Raw genomic sequence first — 24,500 nt, 5'->3', positions numbered from 1 at the left:
GTGTGTGTGTGTGAGTGTGTGTGTGTGTGTGTTGGTATTTGCAGGGGGTCCTGGGGAGTGAGTGTGTGTGTGTGTGTGTGTGTTGGTATTTGCAGGGGGTCCTGGGGAGTGAGTGTGTGTGTGTGTGTGTGTGTGTGTTGGTATTTGCAGGGGGTCCTGGGGAGTGAGTGTGTGTGTGTGTGTGTGTGTGTGTGTGTGTGTGTTGGTATTTGCAGGGGGTCCAGGCGTGTGTTTTGGTGTCTTCTGTTCCCTTTGTCGTTTTGACTTCAAACACGCCTCTGTCCTCTCCACCCATGTACCTTCTGGCCCAGCCCTCACTTTCGTTCCCCTCCTCACAGATCACACGTCACAGTTGAACATTAATCCTGCTGGTGGGGATTCCATCGAGGATGGGACGCAGATGGATGAAGGGGAGGCCAGCCCGGAGCCCGGCCGCCGGCTGAGAAGGGAAGCCTGTACCTGCCCCAATTGCAAGGAGTCAGAAGGGAGGTGAGTGCCCAAGTTGCCTCTCGTGGTTTCCCTGGGTCTGGGGCATCCCTGTTCAGCCTCCTCTGTCTCTTGACATTTCTGTCTCTGTCTCTCTCTCTGCCACTGTCCATTTCTCTGTCCTCTTCAGCTTCCTGTTTCCTTCTCTCTCTTCCCTTTACCCCCTCTTCCCTCCCTCTGCACCCACCGTTCCCCCTTTCTCCTCCACACCATCTGTACCCCTTTACCCCTCCGCATCACCCATACCCCTTCGCCTCCCCTCCCCTCCGTCTTGCCCCTCCACACCTCTGTCTCTCCCTCCCCTCCCTTCTCCCCCTTTCTCCTTTCTCTCTCCCTGCTCTGCCCCACACCCCATCCCCCTGCCCCCATCTTTCCTGTCTCATGTTGTCCATTACTTTCTACACTGCCCTGTCTCTCCGTCTTTGCAGCTCTCTGCACCCGCCCACTCCCTGGCTCTCTCCTCGCTCTCTTTCTGTGTCCCTTTGTCCATTTCTCTGACCTCCTCCTCCTCCTCCTCCTGATTCCTCTCTGTTCCACCTTGTAACTTCCAGCATCTCTTGCAGTCTGTCCAGCCCCCTTCCTCTCTCTGTCCCCCTCTACCTCGCTCTTTCCAACTTTCCTCCTCCTCATGTCTTCTTTTCTCTGTTCCTCCCTGAATCCCACTGACCCCCCCGCTCTCCTCTATCCCTATCTTTTTCTTATTTTCTCCCATTCTCTCACCTTTTCCTCTCATTGTGTCCCTCCCTTTCTCTTGTCTCACCTTTCACTCTCCATCTATGCATCTATGTCCTTCCCCCCACGCCCCCCACACCCTGGCCTTTCTCACTTACCATGTATCTCTCCCCTCTCACCACCTCTACCCTGTGTTTTACTCCCTCCTTGCCTGACAGAGGCTCAGGAGACCCCGGCCGCAAGAAGCAGCACATCTGCCACATTGTGGGCTGTGGCAAGGTGTATGGCAAGACCTCCCACCTGCGGGCTCACCTGCGGTGGCACACGGGCGAGAGGCCCTTTGTCTGCAACTGGCTCTTCTGCGGCAAGCGGTTCACCCGGTCCGATGAGCTGCAGCGGCACAAACGCACACACACGGGTGAGTATGCAGCAGGCTGGGCCGGGAAAGGTGTGGCGGGGGTGCGCTGTGCGTGTGTGTGTGTTATTTCCACTCCACGTGATCTTGTCCATCAAGGGAACAGCAGGGCATGACAGTGCTGGGAGTTGGGCTCAGGAAACATTTCCACCATCTTCGTTCCCTTTGGTAAGGGTATGGTGCGGGTGGGGGTGAGACCGGGGACAGAGCAGACAGGATGGCTGGGCAGGGAGTGGCGGGGGGGTGGGGTTGTGTGTCCAGTTCAAGTGAAGAGGGGTTTGTGGGGTCATGGGCTGACAGCCATTCATTTACTTCTTTCCCTCCCTCCTCTCCTCCTTTCCTTACCGCCCCACTACATAACCACCTCCCCCCACTCACTCCCCTTCCCTCTCCCTCCACAGGTGAGAAGAAGTTTGCCTGCACCCAGTGTCCCAAGCGCTTCATGCGGAGTGACCACCTCTCCAAGCACATAAAGACTCATCAGAACAAGAAGGGCGGCGGCGCAGGAGGTGGAGGGGGCACAGCAGTGGTGGTGGGTGCAGATGGAGCCCCCCTACCTCCCTTGGGCACCCCTCTCATTTCGGCTACCGGCATGGTGGTAGAGACGGTCACTCCGGATGGGATCACCCGGCTGGTGGGGGCACCGGCCACTGGAGGTGCAGGGGGGGGGAATGGAAGAGGAGGAGGGGTTGGCGGAGGGGCTGCCTCTGCCCAGCCTGGGGCTCGCAGTATCAGCATCATGCAGGTATCAGACCTCCAGACCATCAACATCAGTGGGAATGGCTACTGAGTGCACGGTGGGGCACAGGGGTTGATTGGGGGAGCTGTGTTTTGGCAGTCAGGCCCTACAGAGTAGGGAGTGGATTTGTGGGGGTTAGGAGGCCTGCAGCCGCACACTCTGAAGCTCTCCCTCCCTCTGACTCTCTGTCTCTCTCTCTCCCTCTCAGTTTCTCTCTCCTCTCGCTTCTCTCTTTCCACTCCCCACTCTCCCTCACTTTCCCTCTCTAATCTCGCCCGCTCGTTTTCTCTCCAACTCCTTCACCCTCTCAAGATGTCCCGAGGTCTCCTGATTGGCTGGACAGGGGCATGGAGAGCCCTCTGCAACCTGACCCTTTACTTGTGCTGTTCCAACCTGCAGCCGGGGCTGAGGGCAGCGATCTCACTGCTTGTGGTGGTCGTAGAAGGTGGGGGTCAAATTTACTAAACTCATGGCAAACCAGCTGAGCAACAGACTTGCTCCTGCAGAGAGAAGCCTTACTGCTGAAAGCTCACAGCCTTCCCTCTGTTTTTACTTTCAAATGATAAATGAAATCTCTTGAGATGATGCTTAAGATAATCTGGTTATTTAAATAAGGGCAGATGCTTTTGCGCTTTTTGTATCCTCTGTGTACTAAAATTTAAAAAGATTGGCTCTTAAACAATAATTAAAATGATTCACCTCCATTAGGGAGGGTCGATTGAGGCCACTTAAGGAAGTTGGGGGGAGACAGAGGGGAGAGAAAGAGATGCTAGAGAGAGATGAAAAGAGGGGGTGAGATGGGGGAGAGAGGGGAGTGTGTGTGAGGGAAGAGTCGGAGAGTGTGTGTACGGATGGTGGGAGTGTGCGTATGAGAGAGATTCAGTATGGAGGGAGACTGCATCCCTTGGCATTTGAGCAAGGGTGAGTCACAAACCAAGACCTCACCCCTCCACAGCCACTCCCCCACCTCAGATGCAGGTTAGCTGCCCCTCGAAATCTTCCTGTCATGTTTGCTGCCAGTCTTATGGAATCATGTTGCATTAATTGTGCTCCACAAGAATTACAGAGTCATAGCAAAGGTGGGGGTACGGGTGGCATTTTCCAACCCCTGTCCCTTCCTGCCATTAAGATGGGAGTCAGCTGGTTCTGTTTAAATCCTATGTTTTTAAAAGACATGCAAAGAGGGGAGAACAAAAGAACAGATTATCTTGGGTCTATTTTGTACAGTCTGGGGAAGGGGGAAATCAGTGGCGATGAGGGCTAGTCACCTGCCTTCAGTTTGATGGAAGAGATTTATTTTTGCTGTTTTTTTAGTAAAAAATGTTAGAAAAAAATATATATATTAAAAAAAGGAAACTATTTGTAATTTTTCTCTGCGGCACAGAGTGGGATCTGAGGGCAGGGAGACAGCTTCCGATGTCCATGGAAGAACTGTGCGCGGGAATCTGTGTGCTTCAGGGTGCATTATTGTGAGGGTGGATAAGTGTACAGCCATTATTAATCATGTAAATATATATATATTTTTAAAATCATGATGAATTTCTTTTTCTTCCCCTCTCATGCACCTACAGATGTGAAGACCACACTTTTTCACTCCCTTCCCAAACCCAGAAGTGGGGAGGGTATTGTCTGCCCTCTTCCCACATCCCTGTGTCAGTTCCCAAACTAATCCCACTGGCCCGCACTCTCCCCACTGTCCCGTGTCAGTCCCCAAACTAATCCCACTGTCCTGCTCTCTCCCCACAGCCCCGTGTCAGTCCCCAAACTAATCCCACTGTCCTGCTCTCTCCCCACAGTCCTGTGTCAGTCCCCAAACTATTCCCACTGCCCCACTCTCTCCCCACATCCCCATGTCAGTTCCCAAACTAATCTCACTGTCCCGTTTCAGTCCCCAAACTAATCCCACTGCCCTGCTCTCTCCCCACAGTTCTGTGTCAGTTCCCAAACTAATCCCACAGCTCCGCTGTCTCTCTACAGCCCCATGTCAGTCCCCAAACTAGTCTCGCCGCCCTGTGTCAGTCGCCAAACTAATCCCACTGCCCTGCTGTCTCCCTAGAGACCCTCTTACTCCTCTCTCCCCCTCCCCCCAGTGTATCACATCCCTAAGCCACCTTAGTAAGTGTATATCTCTTTTAGTGTATAATTCATTGTTTTATTTTTCAATTTTTTTAAAAATCTGTATGACTATGTAATAATGTTGGGAAAAAAAGTCTTTGTTTTTCTTTTTTTTTGTATAAAGTCTGGTTTGACCCTAGATCTGTAGTATCCATATTACCAGCGATTAAAGTGAAAATTTTTAATAAAACACACTTATATTTTTGGTTGGGTCTGTTGGTTTAGATCCATTTCTTCAACTGTTCTGCACTTAATAAGCTCTCAACACCTAAATGAACTCTTATCCACAGAGTGGGAAGCGTCTGCTCTCTTCCCCCAGCAACCTGTTGAAAATTTTGATTAAGTCCACCTTCGGAATTGCAGGGAGACCCCTGGGGATGTGGATTCTCTCATCATGCAGATCTTCCCATCTCCAGCTCATCTGGTGTTGTGGTACAGATTCCTGTTCACTCAGAGAAGTGTGAAGTGATTCGCTTTGGAAGGTCAAACTTGAAGGCAGAATACAGGGTTAATGACGGGATTCATAGCAGTGCAGAGGCACAGGGATCTTGGCATCCACAATGATAGATCCCTCAAAGTTGCTACACAAGTTGATAAGGTGTTACGAAGACGTGTGTTGGCCTTCATAAGTTGTGGAACTGCATTCAAGAGCCACGAGGTACTGGTACAGCTCTGTAAGACCTTGGTTAGTCCACACATGGGATGGGTTCTGTTGTGTTCAGTTCTGGTCCCTCATTATCAGAAAGATGTGGAAACTTTAGAGAGAGTGAACAGGAGATTTACCAGGGTGCTGCCTGGATTAGAGAGCATGTCTTGTGAGGATGGGTTGAGTGTGCTAGAGATTTTCTCTGGAGTGAAGGAGAATGAGAGGTGTCATGAAATGTGGCAGAGATGGAGTGGGAATAGCTAATTCTAGAGGACATCTGTTTAATGGAATTTGAGGATCGTATAGGGTGATGTCAGAGGTAAGTTTTTTTTAAGACAGTGGTGGGTACATGGAACACCCTGCTAGGGGTGGTGGTAAGAGATACATTAGACTCTTAGATATGGATTGAATGATAGCACATGGATGGAAGAAAAATGGAGGGCTATGTGGGAGGTAAGGGTTAGATCGATGTTGGTGTAAGTGAAAACTTCAGTACGACATCGTGGGTCAAAGGCCTGTGTTCCTGTGATCTCCGTAGGACTTGTGTTTCCCTCCACCCCACGACACATTCGTAGTACCAGGGGAGTTGATGGAACAGAGGGACCGAGGAGTACAAGTGTATCATTCGTTGAGAGTGGAGTGGTGTCACAGGTAGACAGGGGGGTGAAACTGTCTGGCACGCTGGCCTTCAATAGTCAGGAGTTGGCACATTATGTTGCAGTTGTACGAGTCGATGGAGGGAGCACACTGGGAGTACTGTGTACAGTTTCTGGTCACCCTGTCGTAGCAAAGATGTGGGTAAACTGGAAAGGGCGAGAGGAGAGTCACCCCAGAAGGTCTGAGTTATAGGGAGAGGTTGTTCAGAGGGTCGAGAGGGTCTGAGTTATAGGGAGAGGTTGTTCAGCGGGTCGAGAGGGTCTGAGTTATAGGGAGACATTGTTCAGGCTCGGTCTTTATTCTGTGGAATGTAGGAGAATAGGGGGGACATTATAGAAACGGTTAAAAATGTGAGGAGCAAAGAGAAGGTGGACAGTAACAGTCTTCTCCCCAGGGTAAGGGAGTACAAAACTCAGAGCCGTAGGTTTAAGATGAGAGGGGAAAGATTTAAAAGGGACCTGAGGGGTAGTTTTTTCCGCATACAGGGTGGTGAGTTTATGGAAGGAGCTGCCAGAGGAAGTGGCTGAGGCAGGTACAATTGTGTCGTTTCAGAAGCACTTGGAGAGGTACATGGTGGGGAGGGGCTTGGAGGGTTATGGGCTGAATGCAGGAAATTGAGTCTAGCAGGGTCAGCATGGACTGTTTGGACCAAAGGGCCTGTATCTGTGCTGTACTGCTCTGTGAAATTAAAGATAAGATTACTTTTCAAAAATAAAGTCTTTATTATAAATACACAGTGCATAAGCATGAAATAAGCAAAATGTTCTCCACTCCTCTCCCCAATGCTCCCTCTTCCCAGTTGCCCACAAGTCTCCATTTTACCCCCAACACCTCCTCCCCAGCTGAGCCCTAACAAGGGGACTGCACTCACTATGAACACAACATAACTCAACTTCATTGGGGCCATTCTGTCTCTCTTACACCACCACCCTGTTGACTCTCCCATCACTTCTTTCTATCTCTCTCTCCCTACCCCTCCCTCTCCTTACCTCCCTCCCCCTCTCCCTACCCCTCCCTTCTCCTCCTCCTCTACCTCCACCCTCTCCCTCTTCGCCCCCCTCCCCAAATGTTGCACCCACATACCCAACCTCTGATCAGAGGGAGTGGGTCGGGGTGTGTGTCACTGATGTCAGCGAGGTGTCAGGGCTCCAGTTCACGGGACAGCTGGAACAGGATCTGTTCATTGTCTATGGCCTTTAGCTCTCGCAGGTCCCACGGGACACCGAGGTTTCCCTTGGCTGAGAGGGTCTGCGCAGAGGCTGAAAGAGCAGGAATGTTCCACTGTTAAATCTCCTCTCTCTCCCACCGCTTCCCATAGCGTAGCACTCCTCCTTCACCGTGCATCCTGCAGCAGGGTGCTCACGCCTCAATGCCCCTCACACAGTGCGGTGTTCCCTGCTGACGGTGTTTCAGTCACTAGAAACTAGTTGTCTAAAAAAAATCTGAAAGAACGATGAGCATTTGATGTATCTGTGATTGTGCTTGGTAGAGTTCAGAAGGATGAGGGAGGTTGAGGGAATCTCACTGAAATCTCTCAAATACTGAAAGGCCTGCAGAGAGGAGACATAGGGAGAATATCCCCATCAGTGGGAGTCCAGGATCCGAGGGCACGACCTCAGAACGATGGGATGCCCCTCACGAGGCATGGATAAGAAGCATAGATAGAGGAGATGTCAGAGGTAGGTGTTTTTACACAGAGAATGGTAAATGCCTGGAACTCACTGCCAGGGGTGCTGGTAGAGGCAGATACACTAGGGACATTTAAGAGATTCCTAGATAGGCACATGCATGAAAGAAAAACAAAGGGAAGGGTCAGAGTGATCTTGAAGTAGGTTGAAAGGTCATTGCAACATTGTCAGCCTAAGGGACTCGACTGTGCTGTAATGTTCTATGTTCTTAATGTGACAGCAGAATTTCTTCAGCCAGAGTGAGGTGAATTTGTGGGATTCGTTGCTACAGAGGGCTGTAGAGGCAAGTTACTGGGTGTGTTGAAGGCAGAGATGGACACCTTCTTGATCGATGAGGGGGCTAAGGGAGAATGAGGTGGACTCAGCTCCAGTTGTCTTCTGGTCTTACCTGTCGAGTATCTTTTACACGGTGTGTCGAGCTGAGAGTCTGAAATCGATTTCTGACCTGGGCCTGTAGCAGTTGAGGAAGATAAAAATCCATTGATTCATAAACACACAAGAAATTCTGCAGATGCTGGAAATCCAGAGCAACAAACACAAAAATGCTGGACGAGCTGAGCGGGTCAGGCAGCATCTATGGAAGGGAATGAAGGCTTGGACCAAGCCCCTTCATCAGGACAGGAAAGGACGTGGGCAGAATCCAGAATTAGGTGGGGGGAGGGAAGAAGTACAAGCTGATAGTTGAGGCCAAGTGAGGAGGAAGGTGGATGGGTGTGGAAGGGGGATGAAGTGCGAAGCTGGGAGGTGATGGGTGGAAAAGGTAAAGGGCTGAAGAAGGAGGAATCTGATAGGAGAGTGGAGCACAGGAGAAAGGGAAGGAGGAGGGGACTGAGGAGGTGGTGATGGGCAGGTAAGAGAAGATGAGGGGTGAGAGGGAAACCAAAATGGGGAATGGAAAAAGAAGGGGTGGGGGAAGAAATTACCAGAGGTTGGAGGCTACCCAGATGGAATATGAGTTGTTGCTCCTCCACCCCAAGTTTGGCTTCATCGTGGCAGTAGAGGAGGCCATGGACAAAAGTCAGAATGGGAGTGTTATTTTTCCACACTGGCAGGGAGAGTTTTCCTGGGAATTGTACAGTGATAGAAGGGTTGATATCTTTCCGTGGCAGGCAGTGCTCCTCTGCACCATTACCCTCTCCTCCTGGGTGGGAGATTTTGGAGATTCTGTCGGAGTAGCCTTAGCGAGTGACTGGGGGATTTTTGTAGACGGTGCATGCTGCAGTCACTGTGTCACTGTGTGCAGGTGGTGAAAGAAAAGGGTGCTGATAGAGCAGCATGCTTTGCCCTGGGTGGTGTCAAGGTTCTCGAGGGTTGTTACAGCCACACTCACCCCAGGCAAATGAGGAGTTTGCATCACACTCCTGACCTGTAGACAGTGGAAAGATAATGTGGTGGATGTGGAGTAAATGGACTAACTCCACCCGGGCAAGTAGGGAGTGTTCTATCACACTCCTGACCTGTAGACTGTGGAGAGGTAATGTGACTTCAAAGTTAATGATGAGGGAGCTCATAATAATACCCTTCCCTGTTAGGGACAGATAGATTCTCTCATGGATGGTGAGAGTTGTTGGAATTTTGCCCACACTCCCCGTAACACAAGACAAAGTGGAGATTAGTGCACACATGCACAAGTCCATGTGTGCACAGGTGCAGTGAAAATCTTACTTGCAGCGGCATCACTGGCACAGAGCATCAGATTAGCAGCACTTGCAGGAAAAACATATATACAATTTCGTACAAGGAAGAACTCATTAGAGCAAAATCCATTGTAATGCAGAGTGATCATAGTGTTGCTGTACGGAAGAAGTAATTAGGGTTGTGCTGGTTGGTTCAGGAACTGAATGGTTGAAGGGAAGTAGCTGTTCCTGAACCTGGTGATGTGGGACTTCAGGCTTCTGTACCTCCTGTCCGATGGGAGCTGTGAGAAGATAGTGGAGATCTTTGATGATGGATGTTGCCTTCTTAAGGCAACACCTCCTGTAGACACTACTGATGGTGGGGAGGGATCTGCCCATGATGTACAGAGCAGAGTCCACTACTCTTTGCAGATTCTTGTGCTCTTGTGCATTCAAAATGTTATTGCAATCAAGTATGAAGCATTCCAATTTGGAAGGACAAACAAGCCTAGGACTTGCACGGTGAGCGGTAGGGCACTAAGGAGTGCAGCAAAACAGAGGGATCTGGGAATACAGATCCATAATTCCTTGAAAGTCATTTCATATGTAGATAGGGTAAACAGGAGAGCTTTTGGCTCATCGGCTTTCATAAATCAGAGTAGTGAGTTCAGGAGTTGGGATATTATGTTGAAGTTGTGCAAGACGTTGGTGAACCTGAATTTGTGTGCAGTTCTGGTCACCTACCTACAGGAAAGATATCGATGAGTTTGAAAGAGTACAAAGAAAATTTACAAGTATGTTGTCAGGACTTGAGGCCCGAGTTATAGGGAAAGGTTGACCAGGTTAGGACTTTATTCCCTGGAGCGTAGGAGAGTGAGGGGAGATCTTATGGAGGTATACATATTATGAACCAAATATATACATATATAGGCCTGCCAGTGGCGTAGTGGCATCAGCACTGGACTTCGAGGCGGATGGTCCTGAGTTCAAACCCAGCCGGGTCCCCACATGGACAGCAGCAGTATCTGTGCGGAAGAAAGGCCTGGTAATCTACTTCTGTACTTTGCCAAGAAAACACTATGGACATTCCACACTTTCACCAGCATAACTGATGGATGCAGGCTTGATTTCAACAGAAGCTTAGATAAGTGCATGGACGGGAGTGTTATGGAAGGCTTAGGTCCATCTGTAAGTAGAAAACCAGGCTGGGGCAAAGGGCCTGTTTCAGTGCTGTGGTGCCCTGTCACTCTATGATGTCACCTTCTTGAGGCAGTGCCTCTTGTAGGTACTACCAATGGTGGGGAAGGATGTGCCTGGAGAGGAGGGGTTGAACAGGCTCCAGCACCTCTGTCGCCTGGGAGAGACACCAGGACCTGCCTGTACCTCATATAGGGAGGACAACCTCTGTTCCAAGAGCTCGCAGGTTGTCAAATGTGTCAGACCACATATAATGTGAGCAGTTTTGGGCACGATATCCAAGAAAGGATGTGCCAGCATTGGAGGGGGTCCAGAAGAGGTTCATGAAAATTTACCTGGGAATTAAAAGGTTAACATAGGAGCGTTCGATGGCTCTGGGCCTGTATTCACTGGAGTTTAGAAGAATGAGGGGGGAATCTCATTGAAACCTACCAAATATTGAAAGGTCTTGATAGAGTGGACGTGAAGAAGACGCTCCCTATAGTAGGTGAGTCAAGGACCAGAGGACACAGTCTCATTATAGAAGGACATCCCTTTAATACAGAGAAGAGGAGGAATTTCTTTAGCCAGAGGGTGGCAAATCTGTGGAATTCATTTTCACAGGTGGCCATGGAGGCCAAGTCATTGGGTATATTTAAAGTGGAGGTTAATAAGTTCTTGATTAGTCAGGGCATCAAAGGTTACAGTGAGAAGACAGGAGAATGGGGTTGAGAGGGAAAATAAATCAGCCATGATGGAATGGTGGAAAAGACTCGATGGAGTGAATGGCCTAATTCTGCTCCTATGTCTTATGATCTCTTCCTCAGGATGAAATGCAACCCCCAGCTTCCACTAGGGATGGTCTGGAGTAAACTTCTCACCTTGGTAATTTCGTCGACAATCTCGGTGGAAGCGGGCAACTTGTGCGCACATTCTCTGCAAAGGGGAGAGGGTTAGTAACAGGTAGTGCTCCCTCCTCATGGCCCTGCCACAGCGCGGTTCTAACCTCCCACATGCATCGCTGCCTATTTGCCGCGCCTCCCCCCCCCCCACAGCAAGGTGCTCCCTCCTTGCTACCCCCAACACAGTGTGGCACTAACCCCTCGCCACGACTCCTCCCTCCCCCCTAGCGTGGCACTTCCTCCTCAGTGCCCTTTGCAGAAGACCACAAGATATAGAAGAACATTGCCATTTGGCTCATTGACTCTCTTCCGCTATTGAATCATGGTTGAGTTATTTTCTCGTTCTCCACCACCATCTCCCCTCATCGATCAAGAACCCATCCATTTCTGCTTTCCACATATTCAATGACTTTCTATCCACTGCCCCCCACCCCATGACAGCAAATCCCGCAGACTCACTACCCTCTGGCCGAAGAAATTCCTCCTTATCTTAGCATCAAAGAACACTACAGTGAAACAACAGCCCCTTCAGCCCATCTAGTCCAGGCCAAACTATTATTCTGCCTAGTCCGATTGACCTGCACCTGGATCATGGCCCACTATACCCCTACTACCCATGTACTTAACTATATTTCCCTTATTATAAATGTTGAAATTGATCCCGCATCCACCAGTTCCGCTGGCAGCTCGTTCCACACCCTCACCACCATCTGAGTGAAGAAGTTCTCTACAATGTTCCCCTCAAACCCATCACCTCCTAGTTCCAGTCTCATCCAACCTCAATGGAAAAAGCCTGCTTGTACTTACCCATCTATACCCCTCATAATTTTGTATACCTCTATCAGATCTCCCCTCAATCTCCTGCACCCCAGGAAATGAAGTCCTAACCGATTCAACCTTTCCCGATAACTCAGGTCCTCAAGTCCCGGCAACATCCTTGTAAGTTTTCTCTGCACTCTTTCAAGGTTATTCATAAATGTCCTGTAGGTAGGTGACCAGAACTGCACACAATACTCCAAATTAGGCTTCACCAACATCTTATACAACTTTAAATTAACATACGTGGCAGTTTTATAAAACTCTGGTGAGGCCACATCTGGAGCATTGCATTAAGTTCTGTATGCCTCATTACAGGAAGGGGGTGGGGGCTTTGGAGAGAGTGCAGAAGAAGTTCACCAGGATGTTGCCTGGATTAGAGAGCGTGAGGAGAGGTTGGACAAACTTGTGTTGTTTTCTCTGGAGCAACAGAGGCTGAGGGGAGACCTGAGAGAGCAGGGGTTCCTAACCTTTTTAATGCCATGGACCAATACCATTAAGCAAGGGCTCTGTGTACCCCAGGTTGGTAACTCCTGTGATGGAGGCTTATAAGATTATGAGAGGCATAAGTAGAGTAGACAGCTAGTATCTTTTCCCCGTGGTGGAAATATCTAATAACATCAGGAATGTATTTAAGGTGAGAGGGAGTAAGTTCAAAGAAGATGTGCGGGACAAGTTTTTAACACAGGAAGAGGTGGGTGCCTGGAATGTGCTGCCGGGAGTGGTGGTGGAGACAAATACGATAGAGGCGTTTAAGTGGCTGTTAGATAGGCTCACAGATATGCAAGGAATGGAGGGATATGGACAGTGTGTAGGCTGAAGAAATGAGGTATCATTCAGCATTATATTCAGCAGAGACATTGTGGACCAATGGGCGTATTCCTTTGCTGTTCTGTTCTATGTTTCTGAGAACTGGCCAAGACCGAAAAAAAAACAGCAGAGAGTTGTGGAAACAGCTCAGCATGCTACAGACAAGCTCAAGGACAACTTCCACCCCGCTATTATAAGACAATTGGATAGTCCCATTGTACAATAAGTTGGACTCTTGACCTCACAACCTGCCTCGTGGTGGCCCTTGCACCTCATTGTCTACCTGCACTGCACTTTCTTTAACTGTAACACTCGCAGTACTGTAGACAGTTTTGGCCACCGTGCTGTTGGAAAAATTTCATTAAACTAAAAAGAATGCAGCAAAGATTTACCAGGATAGAAACATAGAAACATAGAAAATAGGTGCAGGAGTAGGCCATTCGGCCCTTCGAGCCTGCACCGCCATTCAGTATGATCATGGCTGATCATCCAACTCAGAACCCCGCCCCAGCCTTCCCTCCATACCCCCTGACCCCCGTAGCCACAAGGGCCATATCTAACTCCCTTTTAAATATAGCCAATGAACTGGCCTCAACTGTTTCCTGTGGCAGAGAATTCCACAGATTCACCACTCTCTGTGTGAAGAAGTTTTTCCAAATCTCGGTCCTAAAAGGCTTCCCCTTTATCCCCAAACTGTGACCCCTCGATCTGGACTTCCCCAACATCGGGAACAATCTTCCTGCATCTAGCCTGTCCAATCCCTTTAGGATCTTATACGTTTCAATCAGATCCCCCCTCAATCTTCTAAATTCCAACGAGTACAAGCCCAGTTCATCCAGTCTTTCATCATATGAAAGTCCTGCCATCCCAGGAATCAATCTGGTGAACCTTCTTTGTACTCCCTCTATGGCAAGGATGTCTTTCCTCAGATTAGGGGACCAAAACTGCACACAATACTCCAGGTGTGGTCTCACCAAGGCCTTGTACAACTGCAGTAGTACCTCTCTGCTCCTGTACTCAAATCCTCTCGCTATAAATGCCAGCATACCATTCGCCTTTTTCACCGCCTGCTGTACCTGCATGCCCACTTTCAATGACTGGTGTATAATGACACCCAGGTCTCGTTGCACCTCCCCTTTTCCTAATCGGCCACCATTCAGATAATAATCTGTTTTCCTATTTTTGCCACCAAAGTGGATAACCTCACATTTCTCCACATTAAATTGCATCTGCCATGAATTTGCCCACTCACCCAACCTATCCAAGTCACCCCGCATCCTCTTAGCATCCTCCTCACAGCTAACACTGCCACCCAGCTTTGTGTCATCCGCAAACTTGGAGATGTTGCATTTAATTCCCTCATCCAAGTCATTAATATATATTGTAAACAACTGGGGTCCCAGCACTGAGCCTTGCGGTACCCCACTAGTCACCGCCTGCCATTCTGAAAAGGTCCCGTTTATTCCCACTCTTTGCTTCCTGTCTGCTAACCAACTCTCCACCCACACCAATACCTTACCCCCAATACCGTGTGCTTTAAGTTTGCACACTAATCTCCTGTGTGGGACCTTGTCAAAAGCCTTTTGAAAATCCAAATATACCACATCCACTGGTTCTCCCCTATCCACTCTACTAGTTACATCCTCAAAAAATTCTATGAGATTCGTCAGACATGATTTTCCTTTCACATGATGTCGCCTAGACTTAGGATACTGACATACAGAAGAGGTTGCACAGAATAGGATATTTATGAGATTGCTCTAATGAGAAAAAGGGTAGTGAATCTGTGGAATTCATTGCCACAGACGGCTGTGGAGGCAAGTCATTGTTATATTTAAAGCAGAGGTTGATAGGTTCTTGATTAGCAAGAGCGTCAAAAGTTACAGGGAGAAGGCAGGAGAATGAGATTGAGAGGAATAATAAATCGGCCATGATGTAATGGCGGAACAGGCTTGATGGGCCAAACAGCCTAATTCTGCTCCTATGTTTTATGGTCAAGGTAACAGCCCACGATATTACAAGACAGATACTAGCATGGATAGAAGATTGGCTGACTGGCAAGAGTCATGAGTCGATATAAAGGGGGCCTTTTCTGATAGGCTGCTGGTAACTAGTAGTGTTCTGCAATGGTCAGTATTGGGATGGCTTCTTTTCATGTTATAGGTCAATGATTTGGATGCTGGGATTGATGGCTTTGTGGCCAAATCTGTGGATGATACGAAGACAGGTGGAGGGGCAGAGAGTTTACCGAAGGACTTGAACAGGTTAGAAGAATAGGTAAAAAAGTGGTAGATGGAATACAGTGAGGGGAAGTTTGGTATAAAGGCATAGTGTATTTTCTAAATGGAGAAAATTGAAAAATACGAGATGCAAAGGGACTTGAAAGTCCTCGTGCAGGATTTCCTAAATGTTAACTTGCAGGATGAGTCAGGGGTAAGGAAGGCAAATGCAATGTTAGCATTCATTTCAAGAGGACTAGAATATTAAAGCAAGGATGTAATGCTGAAGCTTTTTAAGGCATTGGTCAGACTGCACTTGGAGTATTCTGAGCAATTTTGGGTCTCTTATCTAAGAAAGGATGTGCTGGCATCGGAAAGGGTCAAGAGGAGGTTATAGAGTCATAAAAAAGTACAGCACAGAAACAGGCCCTTCGGCCCAACTAGTCCATGCCAAAACATTTAAACAGCCTAGTCCCATTGACCTTCACTGGGACCATAGCCCTCCATATCCCCTACTATCCATGTACCTATCCAAACTTCTCTTGAACGTTGAAATTGAGCTTGCATGCACCACTTGTGCTGGAAGCTTGTTCCACACTCTCTCAACCCTCAGAGTGAAGAAGTTTCCCCTCATGTCCCCCTTAAACTTTTCACTTTTCACCCTTAACCTATGACTTCTAGTTGTAGCCCTATCCAACCTCAGTGGAAAAAGCCTGCTTGCATTTACCCTATCTATACCCCTCATAATTCTAATACCTCCATCAAATCTCCTCTCAATCTTCTACATTCCTAGGAATAAAGTCCTAACCTATTCAATCTTTCCTTATAACTCAGGTCCTCCAGACCCAGCAAGATCCTTGTAAATTTTCTCTGTACTGTTTCAACCTTATTTACATCTTTCTTTTTAGGTAGGTGATTAAACTGCACAAAATACCCCAAATTAGGCCTCACCAACATCTTATACAACTTCAACATAGTATCCCATCTCCTGTACTCAGTACTTTGATTTATGAAGGCCAATATGCCAAACGCTTTTTTTATGACCCTATCTTCCTGTGTCACCACTTTCAATGAATTATGGACTGTTTTTCCCAGATCCCTTTGTTCTACCACACTCCTCAGTGCCCAACCGTGTTGGACCTACTCTGGTTGGTCCTACTGAAGTGGAACGACATTAGCTATCCTATAGCCCTCTGGTACCTCACCAGTCGCTAAGGATCATATAAGTATCTCTGCTCAGGCACCTGCAATTTTTGCATTTGCCTTCCACAGGGTCCAAGTGAACACCTTGTCAGATCCTAGGATTTATTCACCCTAATTTGCCTTAAGCCAGGTTCATGAGAGTGATCCCAGGAAAGAAAGGGTTAATGTATGAGGAGTATTTGATGGCCCTGGGCCTGTACTCACTGGAGTTTAGAAGAATGATGGGAGATCTCATTGAAACCTGTCGAATATTGAAAGGCCTAGATAGAGTGGACGTAGCAAAGGTGTTTACTATGGACCAGAGGGCACAGCTTCAGAATAGAAGGATGTCTATTTAGAACACAGAAGAGGAGGAATTTTTTTAGCCAGAGTGTGGTGAATCTGTGGAATTCATTGTCACAGACAGCTGTGGAGGCCAAGTCACTGAGTATATTTAAAGCGGAGGTTGATAGTTTCTTGATTAGTCAGAGCAAGAAAGGTTATGGGGAGAAGGCAGAGGAAAAGGGTTAAGATGGATAATAAATCAATCATCATGGAATAGGGGAGCAGACTCATTGCACTGAATAGCCTAATTCTTCTCTTGTATCCTATGGTCTCTGTGACAATAATAAACTAACTGCCTTCTCTCCCAAGTCAACTCCAGCTGGGTCCTCACCATTTTCTCGAAATTCACCAACGAATGGACTAAGCTCTTGTTCCCCTCCTCAATAAACGTCATATCTGCAAAATCAAGCAAGAACAGAATCAAAATCAGGTTTATTATCACTGACATATGCTGTGAAATTTGTTGTTTTATAACAGCAGCACAGTGTGAAGACATAAAAATTACTTGTTACAATTAAAAATAAATAAATAATGCAAAAGAGGACTATTCAGAAATCTGATGGTGGAGGGGAAGAAGCTGTTCCTAAAACATTAAGTGTGCGTATCTTCAGGCTCCTGTGCTCCTCCCTGCTGGTAGCAATAAGAAGAGGGATTGTCCTTAGTGCTGGATTCTGCCTTCTTGAGTCACTGTGATGTCCTCAGTGGTGGTGAGGCTAGTGCCCATGATGGAACTGGCTGAGTTTGCATCCCTCTGCAGCCTTTTCCAATCCTGTACAGTGGCCTCTCCATACCAGGTGGTGATGTAACCAGTTAGAATGCTCTCCACGGTATATCCGTAGAAATCTGCAAGTATTTTTGATGACAAACCAAATCTCCTCAAACGCAGAATGAAATATAGTTGCTGTTGGGCCTGCTTGTAATCGCATCAATATGTTGGGCCCAGGATAGATCTTCAAAGACGTTGACACCCAGGAACTTGAAACTACTCATCCTTTCCATTGCATCAATGAGGACTGGTTTGTCTTCCCTCAACTTTCCCTTCCTGAAGTCCACAATCAATTCCTTGATCTTATTGATGTTGAGTGTAAAGTTCAAAGTAAATTTATTATCAAATATATACTGTGTACGTCACCATATACTACCCTGAGATTTGTTTTCTTGTGAGCATTCACAGTAAATACAAAGAAACACAATAGAATCAATGAAAAACTGCACCCAACAGGATGGACAAACAACCAATGTGCAAAAGACAACAAACTGTGCAAATGCAAAAAAGAAAAAAGCATAATAATAAGAGTAAGCAATAAATATTGAGAACACAAGTTCTAGAGTCTTTGAAAGTGAGCCCAGAGTCTAAATCATTTCAGTGATGGGGTGAGTGAAGTTATCCCCTTTGTTTCAAATGCCTGATGGTTGAAGGGTAATACCTGTTCCTGAATTTGATGGTGTGCGTTCAGAGGCTCCTGTACCTCCTTCATGTTGGCAGCAGCGAGAAGAGAGCATGGCCTGGATGGTGGGGGTCCTTGATAGTGGATGATATTTTCCTGCTACTGTGCTCCTTGCAGATGTGCTCAGTGGTGGGGAGGGCTTTACCTGTGATGGACTGAGCCGTATACACCACTGTTTGTAAGCTTTTCCATTCAAGGCCATTGATGCTTCCATACCAGGCTGTGATGCAGCCAGTCAATATACTCTCCACCACACACCTATAGAAGTCTGTTAAAGATTTACATGACATGCTGAATCTTTGCAAACTTCTAACAGAGTAGAGGTACTGCCGTGTTTTCTTCTTAATGGCACTTGCACGCTGGACCCAGGACAGATCTTCTGAAATTATAGCACCGAGGAATTTTTTTTGTAATATAATTTTTATTGAGTTTTCAAAAAGAATACATGAAAAGATAAAATCAACCCTCCCCCCCCCCCCCATATATAGTCCTACCTAAAAGGAAAGAAAAGAGAAAAAGAAAGAAAAGAACCGCCTGGGTGTTGGAAGGTTTCCACATGCTCCATGGGATTCAAAATAAATTTGGTATAATTATTCATTACTTTTCCCAAGGGACCAAGGTCTTTATCGGAGCACTTAAATATGCCATCCTATCTTTTGTAAATAAGGGCGCCAAATATTCAAAAATGTTACATATTTATCTCTTAAATTATAAGTAATTTTTTCGAGTGGAATAGAACTAGCCATTTCATTATTCCAACGATCCATACTTAAATACGAATCGGATTTCCAAGTAACTGCTATAGTCTTCTTAGCTACTGCCAATGCAATTTTTATAAATTCTTTCTGATATTTATTCAATTTAAGTTTCAGTTTTATCCCTTCAATATCACCTAATAGAAATAATACAGGGTTATGTGGAAGTTGAGTTCCAGTAATTTGTTCCAATAAGACTCTTAAATTTATCCAAAAGGGTTGAATTTTAAAACAAGACCAAGTAGAATGTAAAAAAGTACCAATTTCTTGATTACACCGAAAACATTTACTGGATAAATTTGAATTTAATCTATTTATTTTTTGTGGTGTAATATATAATTGGTGTAAAAAATTATATTGTACTAATTTAAGTCGAACATTTATTGTATTTGTCATACTGTCAAGACAAAGTCTTGACCAATTTGTTTCATCAATATTAATATTCAGATCTGTTTCCCATTTTTGCTTTGACTTATGGGTTCCTTGTTTAATTGTCTGTTCTTGAATCAAATTATACATACAAGAAATAAATGTTTTAATTTTCCCTTTTTGAATTAAAATTTCAATTTCATTAGGTTTTGGCAAAAACATTGTTTGACCCAGCTTACCTTTTAAGTAAGCCCTTAATTGAAAGTAACAAAAGAAAGTATTATTTGATATTTTATATTTATCCTTTAATTGTTCAAATGACATCAATATACCTCGTTCAAAACAATCTCCTATAAATTTAATCCCTTTTTGGTACCAATTATATAAAAGTTGATTGTCCATTGTAAAAGGAATAAGTCTGTTTTGGAACAAAGGTCTCCTTGCTAATAGAGATTTCTGTATTTCATTATCAACATTTATCTTATTCCATAGGTCAATCAAATGTGTTAATATAGGAGATTCTTTCTTTTCCCGTATCCATTTAGATTCCCATTTATATATAAAATCTTCAGGTCTATTTTCTCCTATCTTATCTAATTCTATTTTAATCCATGCTGGTTTTTGATCATTGAAGAAAGATGCAATAAATCTAAGTTGATTTGCTTTATAATAGTTTTTAAAGTTTGGAAGTTGTAACCCTCCTAACCCAAATTTACATGTCAATTTTTCCAATGATATTCTTGACATTTTACCTTTCCAAAGAAATTTTCTCACACATTTATTTAACTCTTGAAAAAATTTCTGTGGCAATTGTATTGGTAATGTTTGAAACAAATACTGTAATCTAGGAAATATATTCATTTTTACAACATTGACTCTACCTACTAATGTTATTGGTAGTATCATCCATTTGTCAAAATCTTCTTGAATTTTTTTCAATAGTGGTAAATAATTAAATTTATATAAATTCTTTACATCATTATCAAGTCTTATACCTAAATACTTTATACCATTTACCGGCCATCTAAATTGGGTTACTAATCGACATTGACTATAGTCTCCTTTAGTAAGAGGTAAAATTTCACTTTTATCCCAATTTATTTTGTAACCTGATACCTTCCCATATTCATCCAATCTAGAAGATAATTTATGTAACGAATGTTGTGGGTTTGTTAAGTAGATCAAAACATCATCGGCAAAAAGATTAATTTTATATTCCTCCTGATTAACTCTAAAACCCATAATATCTGGATCAATTCTGATTAGTTCTGCTAATGGCTCTATCGCCAGTACAAATAAAGCAGGTGATAGTGGACAACCTTGTCTAGTTGACCTTTTTAACTGGAATGGTGTTGAAATTTGAGAGTTTGTCACTACTTTAGCCTTAGGGTTAGAATTTAAAGTTTTAATCCAATTTATAAAAGATGTTCCTAACCCATATTTTTCTAATACTTTAAATAAAAAATCCCATTCCAATCTATCAAATGCTTTTTCTGCATCCAAGGCTACTACCGAGGAATTTAAAGTTGCTGACCCTGTCCTCCTCTGGTCTCCCAATGAGGACTGGCTCAATGGCCTCTGGTTTCCTCCTGAAATAGCTCTTTGTTCTTGCTGACATTGAGTGAGAGGTTGTTGTTGTGGCACCACTCAGCCAGATTTTCCATCTCCCTCCTGTGTGCTGATTCATCACCACCTTTGATTCAGCCGACGACAGTGGTGACATCAGCAAACTTCAATATGGCATTGGAGCTCTGTTTAGCCACACAGTCATAATTGTAAAGTGAGTAGAGCAGGGGGCTAAGCACACAGTTTTGTGGTGCACTGTACAGATGGAGATTGTGGAGGAGATGTTGTTGCCAATCAGGACTGACTGGGGTCTGCGAGTGAGGAAATCGAGGATCCAGTTGCACAAAGAGGCATTGTACCCAAGGTCTTGGAGTTTATTGATTAGTTTTGAGGGGATGAGGTATTGAATGTTGAGCAGTAATCGATAAAGAGCATCTTGATGTTCCAGGGTTGAGTGAGGAGCCAATGAGATGGCATCTGCTGTGGACCTGTTGCTCCGGTAGGCAAATTGGAGTAGATCCAAGTCGCTTCTCAGGCAGGAGTTGATATGTTTCATCACCAACCTCTCAAAACACTTCATCACTGTGGATGTAGGTGCTACTGGGCCATAGGAATTGAGGCAGGTCACCAAGTTCCTCTTAGGCACCAGTACAAATGAAGTCTGCTTGAAGCAGGTGGGTACCTCAGTCTGCTGAAGCGTGAGGTTAAAGATATCGGTGAACAGTTGACCAGAACAGGTCTTTAGTACCTGGTCAGGTAACCCATCTGTGCCGGATGCTTTTAATGGTTCACCCTCCTGAAAAATGATCACACATCAGCCTCAGGGACTGAAATCACAGAATCATCAGGGGGTGTGGGAATTTGTGATGGTACCTCTACGTTTTGAGCAGAGAAGGCATTGAGCTCATCTGGAAGCAAAGCCCTGCTGTCTCCTATGTCACTTGATTTAACTTTATGAGAGGTGATAGTATTCAAGCCCTGCCACAACTGTCGAGCACCCTTTGTTGATTCAAGTTTAGTCCTGAATTACAACTTCACCTGTGAGATGGCTTTCCTGAGATTGTACCTGGACCTCTTGTAACTTTCTTGGTTGCCAGACCTGAATGCTTCTGATCTGGGCTTCAGCAGATTGTGGATCTCATGGTTTATCCAGGGAAGACTCTGAATGATTCTGTGATGGCACACTCATCTACAACTGTCTTAATTAAAGTCTGTTACAACCATGGTGTATCCATTCAGATCCTCTTATGAGTCCTTGATCACGGCCCCCCCTCTGCCTCCCGCGACCACCTCTTTGTTGTCCTAATCTCTGGAGCCTCGTTCTTTAGCCTCTGCCTGTATGCAGGTAGATAGAGCCAAGTGATTACACTTCCCAAAATGTGGTCTGGGATGGAACGGTTGGTATTCCTTATCATAGTATAGCAGTGATTGAGTGTGTTAGAAACATAGAAAACTACAGCACAATACAAGCCCTTCGGCCCACAATGCTATGCCGAACATGTACTTACCTTAGAAGTTACCTGGGGTTACCTATAGCCCTCTATTTTTCTAAGCTCCATGTACCTATCGAGAGTCTCTTAAAAGACCCTATCGTATCCAATTGGGAACACTGGTGCTGCAGTTTGTATGCTGATGATAATTGGGCAGAGATTTCTTCAGACAAGCCTGATTGAAGTCCCTGATTAGCAGTCGAAATGCATCAGAGTGGACTGTTTATTCTCTCCCCTCCCATTAGGCAGAAGATACAAGAACCTGAAAGCACAATCCACCACCTCAAGGACAACTTCTATGCCACCGTTATCAGGCTATTGAATGGTCCCCTAGTACAATAAGATGGACTCTTGGCCTCACACTCATTATGACCTTGCACATTATTGTCTGCCTGGACTGCACGTTCTCTGTAACTGTAACACTTTATTCTGCTTTCTGTTATTTTTCTTCTCATTCGACCTCAATGTACTGTGTAATGATCTGATCTGTGTGAACAGTATACAAGGCAAGCTTTTCACCGTATCTCAGTATATGTGACAATAATAAACCAACACACACACAGCAAGATCTCACAAACCAACCTCCTCCCAGGGGTCGGTAGGAGAAGGAGGGGTAGCAAGCCTTTCTTGCTCACCCACAAGGTCCACAACCCAGTCTTGGCTCAGCACCTCTCATCCCTCTGCTCCTACCAATGTGCTTCCCTGTAATGGAACGCACCCGCTGGGACGGAGAGAAATCCCGAGTTCAGCGGTAGAAAGCTGTGCCGCTTGAACAGCCTCTATAAAGTCAGCAGTGACACCACTATTGCTGGCAGAATCTCAGATGGTGACAAGAAGGCGTACAGGGGTGAGATGGATCAGCTGGTTGAGCGATGTCACAACAACAACCTTGCAGTCAGCATCAGTAACACCAGGAATTGATTGTGGATTTCAGGAATGGGAAGTTGAGTGAACGCACACCAGTCCTCATTGAGGGGTCAGCAGTGGAAAGGGTGAGCAGCTTCAAGTTCCTGGGTGTCAACATCTCTGAAAATCTAACCTGGACTCAACTTATTGATGCAGTTACAAAGAAGGCCCAACAGTGGCTATATTTCATTAGGAGTTTGAGGAGATTTGGTGTGTCACCAAAGACTCAAACAATTTTCTAGAGATGTACCGTGGAGAGTATTTAGACTGGTTGCATCACCACCTGGTGTGGAGGCTCCAATGCCGAGGATCACAAGAGACTGCAGATAGTTGTAAACTCAGCCACATCCATCACAGGCACAAACCTCCCCAACATCGAGAACATCAGCAAGAGGCAGGACCTCAAGAAGGTGGCATCCATCACTAAGGATCCTCATGATCTGGGATGTGCCCTCTTCTCATTACTACCATCAGGGAGGAGGTACAGAAGCCTGATGACATACACTCAACATTTTAGGAAATGCTTCTTCCCCTCAACCATCAGATTTCTGAATAGGTCATGAACACTATCTATATCTAATTATTTTGGTCTTTCTGCTCTATTTATTTATTTAGAGATACACCAGTGCAGTCTGAGGGAAGACCTGACAGAGGTTTCTCAGATTAAGACAGGTATAGATATCGAATGACAGCTGGTATCTTTCTACCCAGAGTGGAAATATCTAACATCAGAGAGCATGCATTTAAGGTAAGAGGGGGTAAATTCACAGGAGACGTGTGGGGCAAGTTTCTTTTTTCTTTACACAGGATGCCTGGAATGTGCTGCCAGGGGTGGTGGTGGAAGCAGATACAACAGAGGATGTTCAAGAGACTCTTAGGCATGTGAATGTACAAAGAATGGAGGGATGTAGACATTGGGTAGGCAGAAAGGATAAGGCATTTAATTACTAGATTTAATTGGTTTGACACAACATTTTCGGCAGGGGGCCTATTCCTTTGCTGTACCGTTCCCTCACTGCCTCACCTACAGCACAGCACTCCCTCCTCAATGCCCCTCCAACAGCGTGGTGCTCCCTCCTCACCATACCTCCAGGAAATGGAGTCCCAGGAAAGAATTAACACACCCCCAACCCCCAGTGCTGGACTCTCCCCGTATGGGGACTTGTGTCTCAGAGGCCTCTACAATGAACATCAGTGTAGCGGCCACAATTAGTTTAACAGGAAGTCTGTGGTTTCCATCTCACTGACTCTCTCCTCACCCTACAGATGAACTTCGCCTTATCTCCCTCAATCCCCCCTCTATCTCTCATGCTCTCTTCTCTCCATCCTTCAATTGCTGTATCCCCACCCTCTCACTTTCTCCCTCTACTTTCCTTCTCGCTTCTTTTACCCCTTCTCCACTCCCCCTCCCTCTTTCTTCCCCCCTCCTCTCTCTCTCACCCACCTCTTTCCTCTATCTAAAACTCTCCCCCTCCCTCCTCC

The 24,500-nt window shown here is 45.9% G+C and overlaps 2 protein-coding genes across 2 annotated transcripts; one reads left to right on the top strand and one right to left on the bottom strand.

Annotated features, from left to right (window-relative positions):
- Positions 1-338: 338 nt before the first annotated feature.
- Positions 339-4,638, top strand: LOC140192371 (transcription factor Sp1-like; the record flags this gene model as incomplete). Its single annotated transcript, XM_072250026.1, has 3 exons — positions 339-489; positions 1,377-1,576; positions 1,975-4,638. Coding segments are annotated over 3 exons (740 nt in total), but the record flags the coding sequence as incomplete, so codon positions are not given.
- A 2,124-nt stretch (positions 4,639-6,762) lies between these two features.
- LOC140192370 (rap guanine nucleotide exchange factor 3-like) lies at positions 6,763-16,876 on the bottom strand. The gene is made up of 4 exons (XM_072250025.1): positions 16,816-16,876; positions 11,092-11,146; positions 7,807-7,869; positions 6,763-6,989 (listed from the first exon to the last, which is right to left on the bottom strand). The coding sequence occupies exons 1-4, from the start codon at positions 16,816-16,818 to the stop codon at positions 6,871-6,873; spliced, it is 240 nt and encodes a 79-aa protein (XP_072106126.1). The 5' UTR covers positions 16,819-16,876; the 3' UTR covers positions 6,763-6,870.
- Between the last annotated feature and the right edge of the window lie 7,624 nt (positions 16,877-24,500).

Source organism: Mobula birostris, unplaced genomic scaffold, assembly GCF_030028105.1.
Source record: "Mobula birostris isolate sMobBir1 unplaced genomic scaffold, sMobBir1.hap1 scaffold_1231, whole genome shotgun sequence".
Taxonomy (NCBI): domain Eukaryota; kingdom Metazoa; phylum Chordata; class Chondrichthyes; order Myliobatiformes; family Myliobatidae; genus Mobula; species Mobula birostris.
The sequence above is the reverse complement of the archived record's forward strand: the minus strand, read 5'-3'. Positions and strand labels throughout refer to the sequence as shown.